We start from the raw sequence: 20343 nt of genomic DNA, 5'->3' as shown, positions 1-20343 counted from the left end.
ACGCACACTCAGCTTCTTCCCCTCCACCATTAGATTTCTGAATGGTGCATGAACCCATGAACACTACGCCACTACATTCTCACTGTTTGCACTATCTTTTTAAAATATTCACTGCTGCCACAAAACAACAAATTCCATGACTTATGTCGGTGGTGACAAGCCTGAGTCTGATTTCAGTGAGTTCAATATCAAATACTGTATATTAATTCCGTTTGGAGACACAAGAAACCGTGGATGCTGGAATCTTGATCTTATTAGGGTTGGGTTCTAATCTTGTCTTCCTTCCCACCTAAATTATGAAATTATTCCCTGGATTTAGCTTGAGAACGTTGGATGTGAAGCATACACTTAAATCTTTTCATAGCATTCAGTCCTCCCAGAAACCACCCAAGGGCAGGGATTAACATATCAGGTGATGTTTACACACCCTAAATGCGGTTGCAGCCTTTGGTCACAAACACCTGCCTTACTGGCTAAGTGCATCCACACACGGGCGTGTGTTAGCTCTATAATTGCAGCTGAGCGCAAGAACAATTCTTCCACCCCAACAGATCTACTCCTCACGCAGGTCCCCAAGGAACCTGATTGTTCCCTCATTCATTTAACCCCTTCAGCACATCCTGCATTTCCGTATCCAGCATCCTCTTAACTGCATCAAATCCTTATTGCTCAACTGCCCCTAGTAGTGAATTGCACATTCCAGTCATAACCTGGTAGAGAGGACCCTCCTGAATTGTTATTCAATGTGCTGCTGACTTCTTGTTTTTATAATCTCATGTTTGGAGTCAGCCACATGAGCAAAGCTTCTTCTCATGCCCTAACTTTCAAAGATCTCTCTTTGGCAGAACACTTACATTAAGCATGACATTCGGAGTTAAGTCAATGCCAAAATGTACTATTATAGGTGAGTATTTGATGCATTTCTGGTCACTGGCCTACAGTAAAGACCTGAATAAGTTTGAAAGAGTGCAGAGAAAGTTTACACAGATGTTGTTGTGACTTGAGGACCGGAGTTAGAGTGATAGGTTGAATAGGTTAAGATTCTATTCACTGGAGAGAAGGGGAATGAGGGGAGATTTGGTAGAGGTATACAAAATTATGAGGGGTATAGAAAGGGCAAATGCATGTAGGCTTTTTCCCCTCAGGTTGGGAGAGATGAGAGGTATGGAAGGCTATAGACTGGGTGCAGGTAGATGGATTTGGGGAGAAAACCTGGCTGGCATGGACCAGATGGGCCAAAGGGCTTGTGTAGTGCTCTATGACTCTATGTGAGCTTGTGCTAGAACCCAGCTTGGAAAAAGTACCGCCACAAGAGCTGGCATATGAGCATGGCATCACTATAAGTAAGGGCCTAGCTTATTTGTTTTTGCCTGTTCATTCATGGAATGCAGATAACATGATCTCAGCCAGTATTTATCCTGCATCCAATATTGCCCCATTCAGAGGTAACCTTATTGATGTAATCAAATCACTAACAAGAGAAAATCTGCAGATGCTGGAAATACGAGCAACACACACAAAATGCTGGAGGAGCTCAACAGGCCAGGCAGCATCTATGGAAAAAAGTTCAGTCAACGTTTCGGGCTGAAACCCTTCAGCAGGACTGGAGAAAAAAAATCTGAGGAGTAGATTTAAAATGTGGGGGGAGGGGAGGGAGAAATGCCAGGCAATAGGTGAAACTCGGAGGGGGAGGGATGAAGCAAAGAGCTAGTTGATTGAGGAAAGAGACAGAAGGCCATGGAAGAAAGAAGAAAGAGGGGTGGGAACACCAGAGGGAGGCAATGGGTGGGCAAGGAGATAACATGAGAGTGAGACAAGAAAATGGGAAATGGTGAAGGGGGGTGTAGAGACATTACTGGAAGTTTGAGAAATCGATGTTCATGACATCAGATTGGAGACTACTCAAACGGAATATAAGGTGTTGTTCCTCCAACCTTATCCCGGCAGTGGGGGAGGCCATGGATGGACATATCAGAATGGGAATGGGAAGTGGAATTAAAATGGGTGGCCACTGGGAGATCCTGCTTGTTCAGGTGGAAAGAGCGTAGATGCTCGGCGAAGCAATTTTTCTTCTTTCTTCCACGGCTGTTTGTCTCTTTCACCAATCAACTCACTAGCACTTTGCTTCATCCCTCGCCCTCCAAGTTTCACCTATCACCTGGTATTTCTCTCTGCCCTCCCGCCATCTTTCAAGTTTACTTCTCAGCTTTTTTTCCTCCAGTCCAGCCGAAGAGTTTCAGCCCGAGATATCGACTGTACTTTTTTCCATTGATGCTGCCTGGCCATATTGGTGTAAATTTGGTGCCTTCTATGGCCACTGTTAGTGGAAGTGCTGTCCCATGTTCAAACCTGACCTCTGCTGCTGCAGGTGTGGAGTTTGCAAGTTCTCCCTATGACTGAGTGCTCCAGCTTCCTCACACAATACAAAAAGATTTGTGGGTTAATTTGTCACTATAACTTGTCCCTACTGTGTAGAATCAGGGGAGAATGGGGGAGGGAGAGAATAAAAAAGGGTAGTTGGTGGTTGGCATGGACTTGATGGGCTGAAGGGCCTGTTTCTCTGCTGCATCTTCCTGTGACTCAAAGTCAAGTTCAGTGAAGCATACGTACACAGGGTATAAATGTTAGCTTTTTGTATATACAGCAACACAGTAATTACAAACATGACATGCTTAAGTTAACATGAACTTAAAATAACATTGATTCAAGTTTCTAATTATCTAACTATAACCATATAACCATATAACAATCACAGCACGGAAACAGGCCATTCCGGCCCTCCTAGTCCGTGCCGAACTCTTAATCTCACCTAGTCCCACCTACCCGCACTCAGCCCATAACCCTCCACTCCTTTCCTATCCATATACCTATCCAATTTTACCTTAAATGACACAACTGATCTGGCCTCTACTACTTCTACAGGAAGCTCATTCCACACAGCTATCACTCTCTGAGTAAAGAAATACCCCCTCGTGTTTCCCTTAAACTTTTGCCCCCTAACTCTCAAATCATGTCCTCTCGTTTGAATCTCCCCTACTCTCAATGGAAACAGCCTATTCACGTCAACTCTATCTATCCCTCTCAACATTTTAAATACCTCGATCAAATCCCCCCTCAACCTTCTACGCTCCAATGAATAGAGACCTAACTTGTTCAACCTTTCTCTGTAACTTAAGTGCTGAAACCCTGGTAACATCCTAGTAAATCGTCTCTGCACTCTCTCTAATTTATTGATATCTTTCCTATAATTCGGTGACCAGAACTGTACACAATATTCCAAATTTGGCCTTACCAATGCCTTGTACAATTTTAACATTACATCCCAACTTCTGTACTCAATGCTCTGATTTATAAAGGCCAGCGTTCCAAAAGCCTTCTTCACCACCCTATCTACATGAGACTCCACCTTCAGGGAACTATGCACTGTTATTCCTAGATCTCTCTGTTCCACTGCATTCCTCAATGCCCTACCATTTACCCTGTATGTTCTATTTGGATTATTCCTGCCAAAATGTAGAACCTCACACTTCTCAGCATTAAACTCCATCTGCCAACGTTCAGCCCATTCTTCTAACCGGCATAAATCTCCCTGCAAGCTTTGAAAACCCACCTCATTATCCACAACACCTCCTACCTTAGTATCATCAGCATACTTACTAATCCAATTTACCACCCCATCATCCAGATCATTTATGTATATTACAAACAACATTGGGCCCAAAACAGATCCCTGAGGCACCCCGCTAGTCACCGGCCTCCATCCCGATAAACAATTATCCACCACTACTCTCTGGCATCTCCCATCTAGCCACTGTTGAATCCATTTTATTACTCCAGCACTAATACCTAACGACTGAACCTTCTTAACTAACCTTCCATGTGGAACTTTGTCAAAGGCCTTGCTGAAGTCCATATAGACTACATCCACTGCCTTACCCTCGTCAACATTCCTCGTAACTACTTCAAAAAATTCAATAAGGTTTGTCAAACATGACCTTCCACGCACAAATCCATGCTGGCTACTCCTAATCAGATCCTGTCTATCCAGATAATTATAAATACTATCTCTAAGAATACTTTCCATTAATTTACCCACCACTGATGTCAAACTGACAGGTCTATAATTGCCAGGCTTACTTCTAGAACCCTTTTTAAACAATGGAACCACATGAGCAATACGCCAATCCTCCGGCACAATCCCCGTTTCTAATGACATCTGAAAGATCTCCGTCAGAGCTCCTGCTATCTCTACACAAACTTCCCTCAAGGTCCTGGGGAATATCCGGTCAGGACCCGGAGATTTATCCACTTTTAAATTTCTTAAAAGCGCCAGTACTTCCACCTCTTTAATTGTCATAGGTTCCATAACTTCCTTACTTGTTTCCCACACCTTACACCATTCGATATCCTTCTCCTTAGTGAATACCGAAGAGAAGAAATTGTTCAAAATCTCTCCCATCTCCCTCGGCTCCACACATAGCTGACCACCCTGATTCTCTAAGGGACCAATTTTATCCCTCACTATCCTCTTGCTTTTAATATAACTGTAGAAGCCTTTCGGATTTACTTCCACCTTATTTGCCAAACCAAACTCGTAACTTCTTTTAGCTTTTCTAATCTCTTTCTTAAGTTTCCTTTTACATTCTTTATATTCCTCGAGCAATTCCTTTACTCCATGCTGCCTATATCTATTGTAGACATCCCTCTTTTTTCGAACCAAGTTTCTAATATCCCTTGAAAACCATGGCGCTTTCAAACCTTTAATCTTTCCTTTCAACCGAACAGGAACATAAAGATTCTGTACCCTCATAATTTCACCCTTAAATGACCTCCATTTCTCTATTACATCCTTCCCATAAAACAACTTGACCCATTCCACTCTCTCTAAATCCCTGCGCATCTCCTCAAAGTTAGCCTTTCTCCAATCAAAAATCTCAACTCTAGGTCCAGTCCTGTCCTTCTCCATAATTATATTGAAGCTAATGCTATTGTGATCACTGGACCCGAAGTGCTCCCCAACACATACATCTGTCAGCTGACCTATCGCATTCCCTAACAGGAGATCCAACACTGCCCCATCTCTAGTCGGTACTTCTATGTATTGTTGCAAAAAGCTATCCTGCACACATTTCACAAACTCTAAACCATCCAGCCCTTTTACAGAATGAGCTTCCCAATCTATGTGTGGAAAATTAAAATCTCCCACAATCACCACCTTGTGTTTACTACAAATATCTGCTATCTCCTTACACATTTGCTCTTCCAACTCACGCTCCCCATTAGGTGGCCTATAATACACTCCTATCAGTGTTACTACACCTTTCCCATTCCTCAATTCCACCCAAATAGCCTCCCTAGAGGAGCTCTGTAATCTATCCTTCCAAAGCACCGCCATAAGATTTTCTCGGACAAGCAATGCAACACCTCCTCCTCTGGCCCCTCCTACTCTATCACACCTGAAGCAACTAAATCCAGGAATATTTAGTTGCCAATCACACCCTTCCTGCAACCATGTTTCACTAATAGCTACAACATCATAATTCCATGTATCAATCCACACTTTAAGCTCATCCACCTTTCTTACAATGCTCCTAGCATTAAAATAGATACATTTAAGATACTCTCCACCTCCTCCTCTCTTTTCATCCCTAGCAATGCATTCAAATTTATTATCCTTTTCTTTCTTCTCCCCTACAACTTCGGGCTGAGCGCATACCTGCTCCATCACCTGCCTGTCCTCCCTCACACACGGTCTACTTACTTGCTCTACTGGTGAACTAACCTCCTCTCCCATAGTTTCCTCAAATTGATTTCCGCCCCCCCATCTTACTAGTTTAAAGTCTGCCCCGTAGCCCTAGCAAACCTCCCCGCTAGGATATTGGTCCCCCCAGGATTCAAGTGTAACCCGTCCTTCTTGAACAGGTCACGCCTGCCCCAGAAGAGGTCCCAATGATCCAGAAACTTGAATCCCTGCCCCCTGCTCCAATCCCTCAACCACGCATTCATCCTCCACCTAATTTCATTCCTACTCTCACTGTCGCGTGGTACAGGCAGTAATCCCGAGATTACTACCTTTGCGGTCCTTCTTCTTAACTGCCTTCCTAACTCCCTATACTCTCGTTTCAGGACCTCTTCCCCTTTCCTACCTATGTCATTGGTACCTACATGTACCACGACCTCTGGCTCCTCACCCTCCCACTTCAGGATATCTTGGACGCGATCAGAAACGTCCCGGACCCTGGCACCAGGGAGGCAAACAACCATCCGGGACTCCCGATCACCTCCACAGAACCGCCTGTCTGAACCCCTGACTATCGAGTCCCCTATTACTATGGTCCTCTTTCTTCTATCCCTACCCTTCTGAGCTACAGGGCCGTCCTCTGTGCCGGAGGCCCGGCCACTGTCACTTCCTCCAGGTAGGCTGTCCCCCCCAACAGTACTCAAACATGAGTACTTATTGTCAAGGGGTACAGCCACTGGGGTACTCTCTAGTACCTGCCCCTTCCCCTTCCTGATCGTGACCCACCTATCTGCCTCCCGTGGCCCCGGAGTGACCACCTGCCTGTAACTCCTCTCTATCACCTCCTCACTCTCCCTGACCAGGCGAAGGTCATCGAGCTGCAGCTCCAGTTCCCTAATTCGGTCCCTCAGGAGCTGCAGTTCGGCGCACCTGGCGCAGATGTGGACGTCCGGGAGGCTCGGAGACTCCAGGATCTCCCACATCCGACACCGAGAACAACAAGCTGCCCTCACACTCATACCTCCCGAATAACTGAAAAATAACAAGAACTAAAAGATAAGCCTACTGTGCCCTCTTCCACCTAAGCCCTCTGAGCCCAAGCCCTACACTCTGCTCCCGACTCACTCCGCTGCCCGCAAACGAAGCTGCCCGCTGCTTAAGGCTGCGTTCTTTTTATATCTTCCCTCCTTCCCAGGCCTCCTTCACGCGCCTGCGCAGTCCCGCCTCTCAGAACTCCGATCTGAGAAGCAATTTGAAAATGGCCGCCGCCGCACTTCTTCTCAGCCTCGCTGTCCTCTTCCAAAAGAGGACAGCGAGGCTGATGTATGTCTCGCTGTGAACTATGTATGTGGTATTCTACCCCGAGATTTGTCTTCCCCAGAGAAAGCCATGAAACAAAGAATACCAAGGAACCTGTTCAGAGAAAAACATCAAACCCTCAACACACACACAAAAAAAATCATGCAAATGGGAAAAAAGCACAAAAACCACAGAATATAAAACATCAAACCACAAATCCATCAAAAAAGTCCAGGCCTATTTAATTCAGCTCAATTTAGTTCATTCTAGCGTTGTGTTGTTCATTGACTGCAGGCTGCAGAGCCAGTTTGGCCCAATCGAAACCGCACAAAATAGCAACAAGAAAAGGAGTGGCCAGAAAGCAGAAGCACATCACAACGTAACCTACAGAGTCCCATCCACAAACCACTTCCATTAAACCTTCCCCAAGACCCAGAACTCCAGCAACTAACAAGACAAAATAAGCGTGATAACATTAGTTCAAGTTGAGAGTGAGAAAGGGAAATAAAGTTTGTGGCAGTGTTAGAGATTTTTAGGCTAGATGCTGTAAGGTGAGTAGATAACTTTTCCTTTCAAACATCAGTGAATCAGGTGGATTTAATGACATCATTTTATTTATATATTATTTATGTGCATTAGAAAGGAGAAACTAGACTGTTTGCTTTTTGCCAAAGGAGATTGATAGGAAAGTTATTGCAGCTGTTCTACGTATGCTAGATAGAGTGAAATCACTCCCATGATCATGTTTAGTTTGGGGTTCACCATGTAGTTAGGATCTGGATTTCGATACTATTAAGGCTAATTGTCATTAAAATGCATGAGAAATGAAAGCAAGAGTAGGGCATTTGGCTAATTACACTTGTTCTATCTATCAATACCGTGCCTGTCTTTTATCTCAGTGCTATTGCCCTCTTATCCTCTAACCCCTGATTTTCCCAATATCCAAGTATCAATTGATGTCAGTATTGAACATACTCTGGCTGCACCTTCATATTCTCATGGGAAGACAGTTGTAAAAATTCAGTTCTCTCCGTGTGAAGCAATTTCCTCTCATCTAAGTTCAGAAGAGCCAATCCCTAGTTTTGAGAATGGTTTCGGACACCCATTTTGATGAAATATCACCCCAACCTCACCCCCCTTCACTAATGCACTCCAGCTCTGTAAATATTTTATGCATTTCCATGAGGCAAAATGGAAACAGAGTCAATCAGTGACTTCAAAACGGAACTGGGTAAGCACATAAGAGGAACAATTGACAAGATTTGACAGGATTGCCCCACAAGGTGGTAGCTAGGAATGGGTGATCCTTTTTATCAACTAATTTTGGTTTTAAGCCGCTGTGTTAGGATTCAGGCTCGTCTCCAGATCAGTAGTCCAAACCTTTGGATTCTTGTCTGGAATCACAAAGCAACAGATAAAGCAGGACAAGATATGCCCTTTACATTTGTGTCTAGCTTTGCCTTTAATGGTCAGAAATTAATTATGCATAAGAATATGGGAAGAGGTCCTCCTGTAAACAGAAGTATGTAGAGGTGCTTAAGGCTGTTCTACCTGTCCACATGTCCCTCCTCACCAATATCCCTTCTGGCATTTATCCCTGAAAGTGGGACAAATGTTACACCTGCCCCTTCACCTCCTCTGTCACCACCACTCAGGGTCACAAACTGTCCTTCCAGGTCAGGCAACCTGCAAGTCTGTCAGAGTGATCTACTGTATCCGGTGCCTTTGATGCAGCCCTCTCTACATCAATAAAACCCAATATAGACTGGGGGACCACTTCGCTGAGCACTTTCACTCCATCCACCACAACAGGCACGATTTCCCAGTGGTCACACATTTTAATTCTACTTCCCATTCCCATTGCGACATGTCAGTCCAGGGGCTCCTCTACTGCCACGGTGAGGCCACTCTCAGATTGAAGGCACAACACCTCATATTCTCTCTGGGTAGCCTCCAACCTGACAGCATAAACATTGATTTTTCTAATTTCCATGATGTATCCCCCTTCCCCCTTCTTTATTTTTCCATTGCCATTCTGGCTCTGCTCTTACCCCTTCCCTTCTCCTCACCTGCCCATCAACTCCCTCTGGGTCCCCTCCTCCTTCCCTTTCTCCCATGGTCCACTCTCCACTCCTATCAGATTCCTTCTTCACTTGTCCACCTATCACCTCCCAGCTTCTCACTTCATCACACCCACCTCCCCTGCCCACAATATTATGCCACACCTGACTTCACCGATCACCTGTCCGCTTGTACTCTTTCCCCTATTTCCTTCTTATTCTGGCTTCTTCCCCCTTCCTTTCCAGTCCTGATGAAGGGTCTCGGCCCAAAATGTCAACTGTTTATTCCACTCCATAAATGCAGCCTGACCTGCTGAGTTTCTCCAGCATTGTGTGTGTGTTGTTCTTGATTTCAAACATCTGCAGAATCTCTTGTGATACTTAAGCCTGTTCTCTAATTCAGTGAGATCCAAAACCCATACCCAATGAACAAATCATGAAAAACAGCTTTACAATTGTTGATTTACTAGTGTGAAGATTCAGGTTGGGAAGGGTGATTCAATTTAATCTGACCTCTTATCAGTCCTCCCAAAAACTACCAATAATTGTACTGACTCATTTGGGAGAGAACTATCTCATGCTGGATGAGGACTAGAAGATAAACCTGCTGATAGGAACCACTCCTTAGTTCCCACAAGAGAACTAATAAAATCAATTTAAATTCTATAAGCGGGAGCATGAAAAAATATTTTGAGTATTATTCACAACCTCAAGATATCCCAAGGAACTTTAAATCAACAAAATAATTTGATGTATTTATTTAGGCACTGCCAAGAGACCATTCAGCCCATTGATTTTAGGCTGGCTGTTGGTGGAGCAATCCCTTCAGTCTCATTCCCAGGTTCTTTCTGAAGCATGGTCACAAAAAAGGCACCACAAATTCAGAACAAGCTCCAAACCTTTAAATATCAAGTCTAGATGACCCAACCTCTAAACTTGTTCATTTTAAGCCATTTAAAAAGGTAGCTGGTACATTAATTTCTTCCTCCCTTTGTTTCCACGGTAACAAAGCATGGATAACTCACAAGTTATTTATTAACCATACCACACCTTGATGTTTGATACTACTCCACATACTGCCTGTGGTTGAGTTATTGCTCATTACAAGCAAAGTTCGGAAAGGAAGTTAAAATCTCAGTCTAGGTGTACAAGTTAGGACTTTTATAAAAAGGGAATTGTTAATATAAACTCAGTGGCCATTTTATTCGACACTTCCTGTACCGAACAAAATGGCCACTGAGTGTACGTTTGTGTTCTTCTGCTGCTGTAGCCCATCTTCTTCAAAGTTCAACATGCTGTGCATTCAGAGATGGTCTTCTGCACACCACTGTTGTACCGTGTGGTTATTTGAGTTACTGTCACCTTCCTGTCAGCTTCAACCAATCTGGCCATTCTCCTCTGACCTCTCTCATTAACAAAGTGTTTTCACCCACAGAACTGTTGCTCACTGGATGTTTTATTTTATTAATTTCACACCATTCTTTGTAAACTCTAGAGACTGCTGTGTGTGAAAATCTCAGGAGATCCTTAGTTTCTGAGATAATCAAACCACCCCATCTGGTACCAAAAATCATTCTGCATTCAAAGTCACTTACATCACAATACTTCCCCATTCTGATGTTTGGTCTGAACAACAACTGAACCTTTTGATCATGTCTACACGTGTTTATCCATTGAGTTGCTGCCACGTGATTGGCTGATTAGATATTTGCATTAACAAGCAAGAGTACAGGTGTACCTAATAAAGTGACTACTGATATATGGGCAGAGAGGAAAGGAATTTACTTAACTTACACAAATGGGTTGCAACCATATATGAAATTTATTATACATAATTTTAGTAAACTGGTTAAACCAGTTTTCAGATATTAAGCTGTACAGTATCTTTACAGTCTTTTTTATAGGAGAGAAAACATGTTCCAGGTCTCAAATAAGGCACAAATGATTATCATTGATTGATTGCTTTGGGGATTTAAAGCACTGAAAGAAATTTGGAATGAAAAGACAACTGAAAAAAATTCTTAATCTACTTAAGATAGCCCTCAACTAGCTCAAAGCACTCCATTTACAATTAGCCTGAAGTTCAATGACCATTATTGTCCAGATAAGCACAGAAGGATAATTGTACAAATCATGAGGTGAATGATATTCCCCTAATACAAGAAATCATTCTTGTATTAAAAGAAAACGTTCTGTGGCTCATTCGCAAACACTGTCTGCTTCCTGTGCCCATTTTTACTGTGCCACATTGGGGCAAAATCTGTATAATTTAGAGAGGTTTGAACTTGAGAAATTACTTGGCCTCTTGAATTAGAGACAGGGAAGCAGGTCAGCTAAGGCATCAGTTTAACATCTCACCCAGCACACTGGAACTCTAAAAGACAGGGCACCGTCAGTCACTCTGAATAATGGACAAGGACAGGAATCCATAACTTTTGACTTGAAAGTAGTGACACTCGGCAAAGTGAAGTCTGGGTTTGAGGTGAAAAGTAAATAGATGGAAATCCATTGTAAGTGCTACTGGCAAAAGAATGTCTTTACTTCCAAAAGGAATATGATTCCCAGAATGTCGTTTTTAGAATTACTCACATCAGAATTAAATTGTTTCAAGTGTAGTCTTAGATCACACTGAGTTCAAGTAATATCCATTCAATTAAAAAATATCATTCAGCAAAAGCCTTCAGTTATCTAATTCAAGAACGCCCAAGTTCAATATTTCACAAGTGACTGACAAAGCAATCACATATTCCACCCTTTAGTAACGTAACCAAAATGCCAACTCAGTGAAATTCTATTTATCATGTCTCTTTTCATTAGATGAGTAATGTCAGGGAGGAGAATAGGTAAAAATAGTCATTGTGTAACAGTCTATCTTAAACTCAGATATGTGGTCATGTTGGTTTACTTAATATTTAGCATGCACTTTAGTCTTTAGTATCATTGAAAAGGACAGCAATTATTGTCTGTCTTCAACTGCTCCTAGCAAATTAGAGAGAAGCCATTTTCTATTATCGTGGGCAACACTGTTGAGTAGAGGTCAAGACCTGAGTAGAGTTCAGGGAGATAGAGAGCCTCGAGATATGGTGCCATGGTAGAAACCTGTCCCTCAATGTCAGCACAACAAAAGAGTTGGTCATTGACTTCAGGAAGGGGGTGCAGACACTCCTGCTTACATCAAGAGTTCTCATTTTTAGAGGGTTGAGAGCAACTAACATAATCAAAGATCCTACTCACTTCAGATATTCGCTCTTCTCCTCTCTTCCGTTTGGCAGAAGATACAAAAGCCTGAAAGAAAATACCATAGGCTCAAAGGAAGCTTCTATTCTGGCATTATAAGACTATTGATTGGTCTTTTTGTACAATAAGTCCATAAGATCATAAGACATAGGAGCAGAATTGGGCCATTCAACCTATCGAGTCTGCTCCGCCATTCCATCATGGCTGATTTATTATCCCCCTCAACCCCACTCTCCTGCCTTCTTCTCATAACCTTTGACACCTGATTAAACAAGAACCTATCAATTTCCGCTTTAAACGTACCCAATGATATGGCCTGCACAGTCATCCATGGCAATGAATTCCATAGATTCACCACCCTCTGGAAAAAGAAATTCTTCCTCATCTCTGTTCTAAATGGACGTCCTTCTTTTCAGTGGCCTCTGGTTGCAGACTCCTTCACTACAGGAAAATCCTCTCCACCTCCACTCTATCTAGGCATTTCAATATTCGATAGGTTTCAATGAGGTTCCCCCCCCCCCCAAATGCTCCAGAGCCATCAAAGATAAGAAGAACTCTTGACCTTGCAATCTACCTCATATGGTCTTCATCTTATTGTCTGTCTGCACTGCACTTTCTCTGTAACACTTTATTCAGCTCTCTATTATTGTTTTCCCTTGTACTACTTCAATGAACTGTTGACAACATGCAAGACAAGTTTTTCACTATACCTCGGTACATGTGACAATAAACCAATTTACCAACTCACCAAGACTTGTAAGCCAATGACTATACAGTAATGGCTTTACATTCATAACTTAAGACGTTGTGTGACCTCAAAGGGAACTTGGAGATAGTGGTCTTCCCAAGTGCCTGCTGCTCCTGATATGGATGATATATTAGTTGGGGAGGTATTATTGAGCAAGGGTTGTCAAGTTCCTACAGCGAATTTTTCAGATGGAATACCGAGCCACTATGTAGTGATGGCACTGAACATGGAAGGGATTCCAATCAAAAAAGTTCTTTTATCCAGAATTTCTCAGTGGGTACAATTCAAGAATTAACACTTTTGAATCAATCATTCTTACCCAACAGTTAAATGTATACTTTCCAGCAGGAGGTTATCAAAGACATATACTACCCTGATATTTTATCCTTATATATTCACCCTGAGCATTAAGAGCAATCATCCTGAATCATAAACTGCCAGGGTGGAGCTGGAAAGTGGCCTTAATCTCTGACCAAGGCCCCAGCTGGATTTCCAGAATCCTCTAGCCCTACTTAAAAAGTAACAAAGTCCTTAGTATCTTGCCATTATAAATGAACATTCAACCCATTAACACTACCTCACCACTTTTTTTATTTCGATTTTTGCACCATTTATTTAACTATTTTGTATATTATATACTTAATGCATTTCACAGTTTTTTCCTACATTTATCATGTATTGCATTGTACTGCTGCTGCTAAGATTACAAATTTCACAACATATGCCAGTGATATTAAACCTGATTCTGATTAATTACATCTCAGCAAACATCATCAATGTAGATTTAGCTGGAAGCTCGTCACCCATAATTTCTGCTATCAATAGTTTATTGTACTTCACTTCTGAAATCCTTTTCATTATGTGAACGTATCAATGCTATTTAATATTACATTTAGTACAACTAATGGGGCTGAATTTTCTAGCCAGTTAACTGGTTTGACATTCTTATTTGTGGCAATCCATTCAATTCAAATGGTTAATGGATTTTGTATTTGTTACAGTCACTGCTGAGGACAAGTTCTTTATTTAACTCTTTAGAACTTCCTGATGTTTTGAATAATGCTGCATAAATGCATACTTGCTTATTAATCTAATTGACTCTGTATTTATGGGATTTATATCAACAGATAGTAGTACACCTCTAGCGTCAAGCAACAAAGTTTGTATTAAACACACAGGATACATGGATTCAATTCTTGGACATGTAGATGTAAGTGCAATGGTCATATTCCCTTGCACTGATAGATTTTCCTATATCTGGAGCCAACCACAGCTAGACTACACTCCTCTCATTAGATCTTGTCCCGTTACTCTGTAAACATTTGGACATAGTATCATGGGATTGGTCCAGATCCACAATGTTATATCATTCTGAATTATGCATATACAGTGGTCATCATTTGATGACCACCCTCTCACCACAGCTGAGCAGTTCACCTACCTGGGCAGCCTCATCTCCAAAGAAGCCACGGTAGTAAGAGATGTTGACAATCAACTCGCCAAAGCCAGCAGTGCCTTTGGTTACCACCAGAAACATGTGTGGAAGAACCACCAGCTGCATCTGTCCACAAAATCCAGGCGTACACTGGATCACAACACTGCCATACGGCTCTGAAGCCTGAGACTTGTACCGTAAGGTCCTGGAGAGGGCTCAGCCTCCAAGCATTGAAGCTCAGGCAGCTCCACTGGCCAGGCCACGTGTCTCACACGGACAACTCCAGGCTACCAAAAGCAGTACTCTACGGAGAACTCTCTCGGTGAAAGAGAGATTGTGGTGCCCTGTGCAAGAGGTACAAAGACCAACTTAAGCAGCAGCTCTCACAGGCAAATGTCAAGGTCAATGAATGGCAGCAGCAGGCTTGTGACAGAAACCACTGGACAACGCTGATCCATGGAGCAGCCAAGTATTTTGGGAGTCTAGAAGAGCGACTGCTGAAGAGAAGAGGAAACACAAGGAAAGATCCTACTATCCCAGCTGTTACTGCAGATCCAGAATTGGCCTCTACAGTCACCAACAATCGTGCCATTGCTCCTGAGGACTCTTCTTCCCTCCTGATCTTCACAAGTGAAGAACCGGCCATCATTATGATTATACAGTATTTTGCCCTGTTTAATTAACTTGGCTTTAGAATGAGGAACTGGATTAGGAGTTGGGATCTGGGAAAAAAGAAGTATTGTCAGTGTTAAGATTGGGTCTGAGATAATTATGTTTGGGAATGTTTGGCTCGGGATAATTTTGTGTTCCGTTTATGCTTTGGGGTTTTGGTTGAATCCAATTCAGAGCTTGGGCTAGTTTAAATTACTGTACAGGCTGGGTTGTGGGCAACCCAACATACCTCAATGCAATTCTTAATGTGTGAAATATTACAAGAAATACATAATATGTATGTATTACACACAAACTATTATATGTATATCACTCCTAAACTTCCATGAAGGTTGTAATTTCTTCATTGTAGTTCCAGTGGTAGATCAGAAGGCTCTAGTTTTCAGCTAATGGTAGCTTTTCTGAGAGTGACTGCAGATAGGAATACTAAGTGTCGTATTGATGATTTTGGAATGTCATCGTGTACATGTTGTACTCTCCATTTTCCAACAATGCCCATGTGCATGATGAGAGAGCTGGAGATCCTCACCTGATGAGCCGTTAATAAAAGCCTTTTTCACTTCAATTTTATGTTTTGCATTAGTGAGGCACTTGGAGAGGCCCATTGAAAAGAAAAACCTGATTCCAACGGGAGGCAATCCTCCCACAACCAACTGCAATGCAACTGACCGAGAGTTCAGCAGCACAGCTCCAATCACAGGTTGGTGATATATTGTACAGCTCTTTGGAAGTACTAGGCCAATTTGCAAAGCGCCATTGCTTGAACAAAGCTTGAGCTACTGTGATCTCAAGAAGGTAGAGGTTAGTTTGCTTCTGCAGTTGGATAACTCCTGGCGTTAATCACATACTAAACTTAATCAACTTCTGCAGCTAACGTCAAAGTTTAAAGTTCAAAGTAAATTTATTATCAAAGAGCATACATGTTACCATGTACTACCCTGAGATTCATATTCTTGCAGCCATTCACAGTAGAACAAAAGAGTACAATAGAATCCATGAAAAACTACACACAAAGACTGACAAGCAATGAATGTGCAAATACATGCATACAAACATACATACATAAATATGTTTTTCCGTTCTTGGGCACTGGTGTTTCCACACGAAGCATATTTCTATCATTAACATGAGAGCAACACACAGAAGGTGCTGGAGAAACTCAACAGCCAGGCAGCATCTATGGAAAAGAGTAAACAGTCGACATTTCAGGCTGCAATTCTTCATCAGTACTATTTCTATCTTTGGTCAATTCCTGTTGTCACACCGTTCTACTGCCAAATTTACACTTAGTATTAGTTTGATCTTCACACCACAATAGAGTGGTCCTAGAAGTAAAACTCCAGATATTTGTCTGTTCCTGCAGTTACATTACTTGTGTTAATCTTCTTCTGGAACTGGTTTTCAATTCTAGCTTGTCCCAGAGTTAATCTTTCCTGTAGTCAGTTTGCCCAAGAGATAATATATCTGGTATTGATCTGTGGTAGTCTGCGCCTGGAGATGATGTGTTCTGAGAATGTTCTTCAATGCCCCATTTGAGGGAGGGGATGAAACAGAGAAACTCGCATCCTAGCTGAGAATGTGATGTCTGATTGATTTGTAATGACCTGTACTTTGTATTTAGTTTCTTTCAGAGTTAATTCTGAGAACTTGCTATTGGAGATACATAACCATTCATGGCAAGGCTGGCTTCCTGTATGTGGCACCAAGTGGAATTCCTCTCTGGGTGAACTGATGTGCAGATACATGGGACATATCAAGTATGCTGTGTTTCCAGACTCAATTATCACTGAGAATTTTTTTATTGAATCATCTGGGAGTTAAACCTTTTTTCACAATGTCTTGGTACCAATTCATTGGAAAAAAACAGGAAAAATGCAGCACAGAAGCTAGCCTTTTTGTCCAACCATTCTCTGTTAGTGTTTATATCTGCTATATTATCCTCTTTTCAGACCTGCTTACCTGTATCCTTTCTTGTTTATTCAAGGATATAATGCTAAATCACCTTTAAGCTAACTGGTTTGCTAGGCCATGTCAGAAGCCAGTTAAGATCATCTATTAAAACCTTGCATAATTTTAAAGACCCCCAAATGTCCTAGGCCTCTCCGTCTTTCTATTGATTATATATTCTCTGTTCTATCAACTGTGTAATTCACAATTATCCTAGGAGGTCTAACCAATTGTTAACATAACTGTTTAGCTTTTCAGTCCTGTCTCTTTAGAAATGAACCCCAGGGTTTGTTTTGGACATGTTGGTTTTCTAACTTGAGTTGCTGTTATATTAGTTAAGGTAGGGTGGATATTTTAGTATGAACTGTGATCTTATTACTTAAAGCTCTGATATTAATTAAATCCCTATTCATTTATCTTGTCAAATTTGATCATCTTTGCATGGTTTCTGAATCTGCTTCCCTAGATCCCTCTCATCCTCTATATTTAGATTGTTAATATTAAAATGCTGTAAAAGGCCCTCAAAATCCAAACAGCTAAGCACTGTTATACTGCTGTGGTCTACCCACCTGCAATTCCACTCCCGCTTTCCCCATTCACGGGATTTGGGGAAGGCTCCTCAGTTAACATAGAACATCACAGTACAGGTCCTTAGGCTCACGGTGTTGTGCTGACCTTTTAACCTACTCTAAGATCAAACTAACCCTTCCCTCCCACATAGCCCATATTTTTCTATCATCAATGTGCCTATCAAAGCACTTCTTAAATGTCCCTAATGTTTCTTCCTTTACCGGCACCCCCAGCAGTGCACCTATCACTCTGCGTAGAACACCTACCTCTGACATCTCCCCGATACTTCTCTCTAATCACTTTAAAACTGTCCCTTTCCGCCCTGAGAAAGTCTCTGGTTGTCCACTTCATTTTTGCCTCTTATCATCTTGTGCATCCTCTTTCGCAGAGTGCACATGAACTGTAGATGTGGCTCCAAAGACATCATTGGACCTATGAGCATTAATGCTCGGAAAAGTGGCACCTGAGGGGTAAAAGAGAGGGAGTATATGGCTCAGACTTATGTTCTTGCCCACATAGAATCCACCACCATTACTGAAATAACTAAACTAGTATCTCCTCCACCTGCTTGTAAGAACAGTTTGCAAGCTTTTTTTTTATAAATACTGTTGCGTTTTTCCTTGGAGCTGTTCACATTCCCAGTCCTGCAGTCTGTCCATTTACAGCTGGCCCCTCTATCACAGTGGTGTGTTTGGACCCCGAACTGACCTCCAGTGATCCCTCACCTTACACTGGCACATGGCAGTGATCTTATAAAGATCAAGGAGAGGCTAAACAAAGCTGCCTCCAGACAGAATTCAATCCATCTACACCTCAGCAGCCTTGTTGATGCCAATTGCTGTAGCATAAAGAAAACTACATAAATCTGCAACTTGTAGGACAACATTCAGTAACAGAGTATGATAAAAGGGAAATTATGTATGTTACACAGAGAGCAGTATCCATCATAGGGTATCATATTCAGGAGCATTTAATTTTTTATTGATTGGGATACAGCACAGAACAGGCCCTTTCAACCCTTCGAGCCATACCACCCAGCAATCTCTCGATTTAACCCTAGCCAAATCACAGGACAATTTACAATGACCAATTCACCTACCAGCCAGTACATCTTTGGACTGTGGCAGGAAACCACAGCACCCAGAGGAAACCCACGCGGTCACAGGGAGAACATACAAACTCCCTACAGGCACCTAAAAGTTGCATGAAGATGTCATTATCAACAGTTTCCCTTCCAAATAAAATCCCCATCAGTCCTGGAAATATATCAACATCCATTCATCATCCATTATGCCGCACTGGTCCTTGAAGCAAGTGGTGCCAGGTTCGAATCCAGCCGACTCCTTGCACGCTTTCCATCCATGCTGGGTGAAGCATCGAGGTAGAAACTCAGCCTCGTTTAAAAAATGATAAATATGCTTAAGAAATGGCAATTGCTGCCTAATGCGCTACATGGCATGGAGAGAAACAATGTTTTTTTAAAAATTCATCATCCTGAAACATCCTACCCAGCAACACTATGAAACGTCCTTCACTCTAATAATTGTAGCAGTTGCCACCATTACCTTCCTGAGGACAGTTAAATGCTATACTTGCCCGTGATGTATAAATAATGAAATTAATGAATGAAGTTACTCAGATTAACACACACAAAATGGTGGAGGAACTCAGCAGGTCAGCGAGCATCTATGGAGAGGAATAAACAGTTGACATTTTGGACTGAGACCTTTCACCAGGATGGGAAAGGAGGGGGCTAAGAAGCCAGAATAAGGAGGTGGAGGAGGGGAGGGAATACAAGCTGGCAGGTGATAGGTGAAGTCAGGTGAGGGAGAAGATCAGTAGGTGAGGGAGGGGGAAATGAAGTAAGATGCTGAAGAAGAAAAATCGAATACGAGAGGAGAGTGGGCCATGGAAGAAAGGGAAGAATAAGGGGCACTATGCAGAAAGGAAGAAGCTTCTTCTCCCTTCCTTTCCAGTCCTGAAGAAAGGTTTTGGCTTGGCCTGAAATGTCAACTGCTTATTCTTCTCCATAGCTGCTGCCTGAACTGCTGAGTTCCTCCAGCATTTTATGAGTGTTTCTCTGGATTTCCAGCATCTGCAGAATCTCTTATGTTTGTGACATTATTCAGCCAGCTACATCAATCTCCCAATCTCAAATGTTCACTAGAGGATCTTCTAACAACGTCACTTTCTAAGAATCAAATGCATTGAATTGGAAAGGAAGGCTTATTTTGTGGCAGCGATGCACATTAAACAAACAGGAGAAGTAGTAGTTATGTCTGCAAGTGATTATAGACTGTCAAAGTGCAGACAGTGAAATGTGAATCTTATCATGTGTTTTATCCCACAGATACCTGAGTTCCAATGTAGTTAGTGTGAGTGAGATTGAACGCAATTATGCACAGGGATTCGCTGAGATTACTAATGGGCAGGACAGTAATTTGGAAAACATCTGGGGCTACAGGTTTGCCACATTTCCTTTGACTTATACAATGTATAATCACATGGCAGGGTTAGAATGCCAAAATATTGGACTCAACCTTTTAAAACAGGCTGTCTTGTTGTTCCTAAAAATTCTAGTTCCTCCTTTTAACTGACAGCACAAAGGTTCAACATAATCACATGTGCTTTAAAC

At 42.2% G+C, this 20343-nt stretch overlaps 1 protein-coding gene across 2 annotated transcripts in view; it reads left to right on the top strand.

Annotated features, from left to right (window-relative positions):
• LOC140716923 (transmembrane protease serine 5-like) overlaps positions 1-20343 on the top strand; it is a 72378-nt gene that overhangs the window by 32462 nt on the left and 19573 nt on the right. The window contains exons 5-7 of one of the 2 annotated variants that reach the window (XM_073030032.1): positions 15775-15891; positions 16813-16948; positions 20059-20172. In XM_073030032.1, the coding sequence (XP_072886133.1) occupies positions 15775-15891; positions 16813-16948; positions 20059-20172 (367 nt within the window). The remainder of the gene's footprint in view (positions 1-15774; positions 15892-16812; positions 16949-20058; positions 20173-20343) is intronic. The other variant, XM_073030033.1, reaches the window with a different exon arrangement.

The sequence above is a fragment of the Hemitrygon akajei genome, chromosome 26 (genome assembly GCF_048418815.1).
Source record: "Hemitrygon akajei chromosome 26, sHemAka1.3, whole genome shotgun sequence".
Lineage (NCBI taxonomy): Eukaryota > Metazoa > Chordata > Chondrichthyes > Myliobatiformes > Dasyatidae > Hemitrygon > Hemitrygon akajei.
The sequence above is the reverse complement of the archived record's forward strand: the minus strand, read 5'-3'. Positions and strand labels throughout refer to the sequence as shown.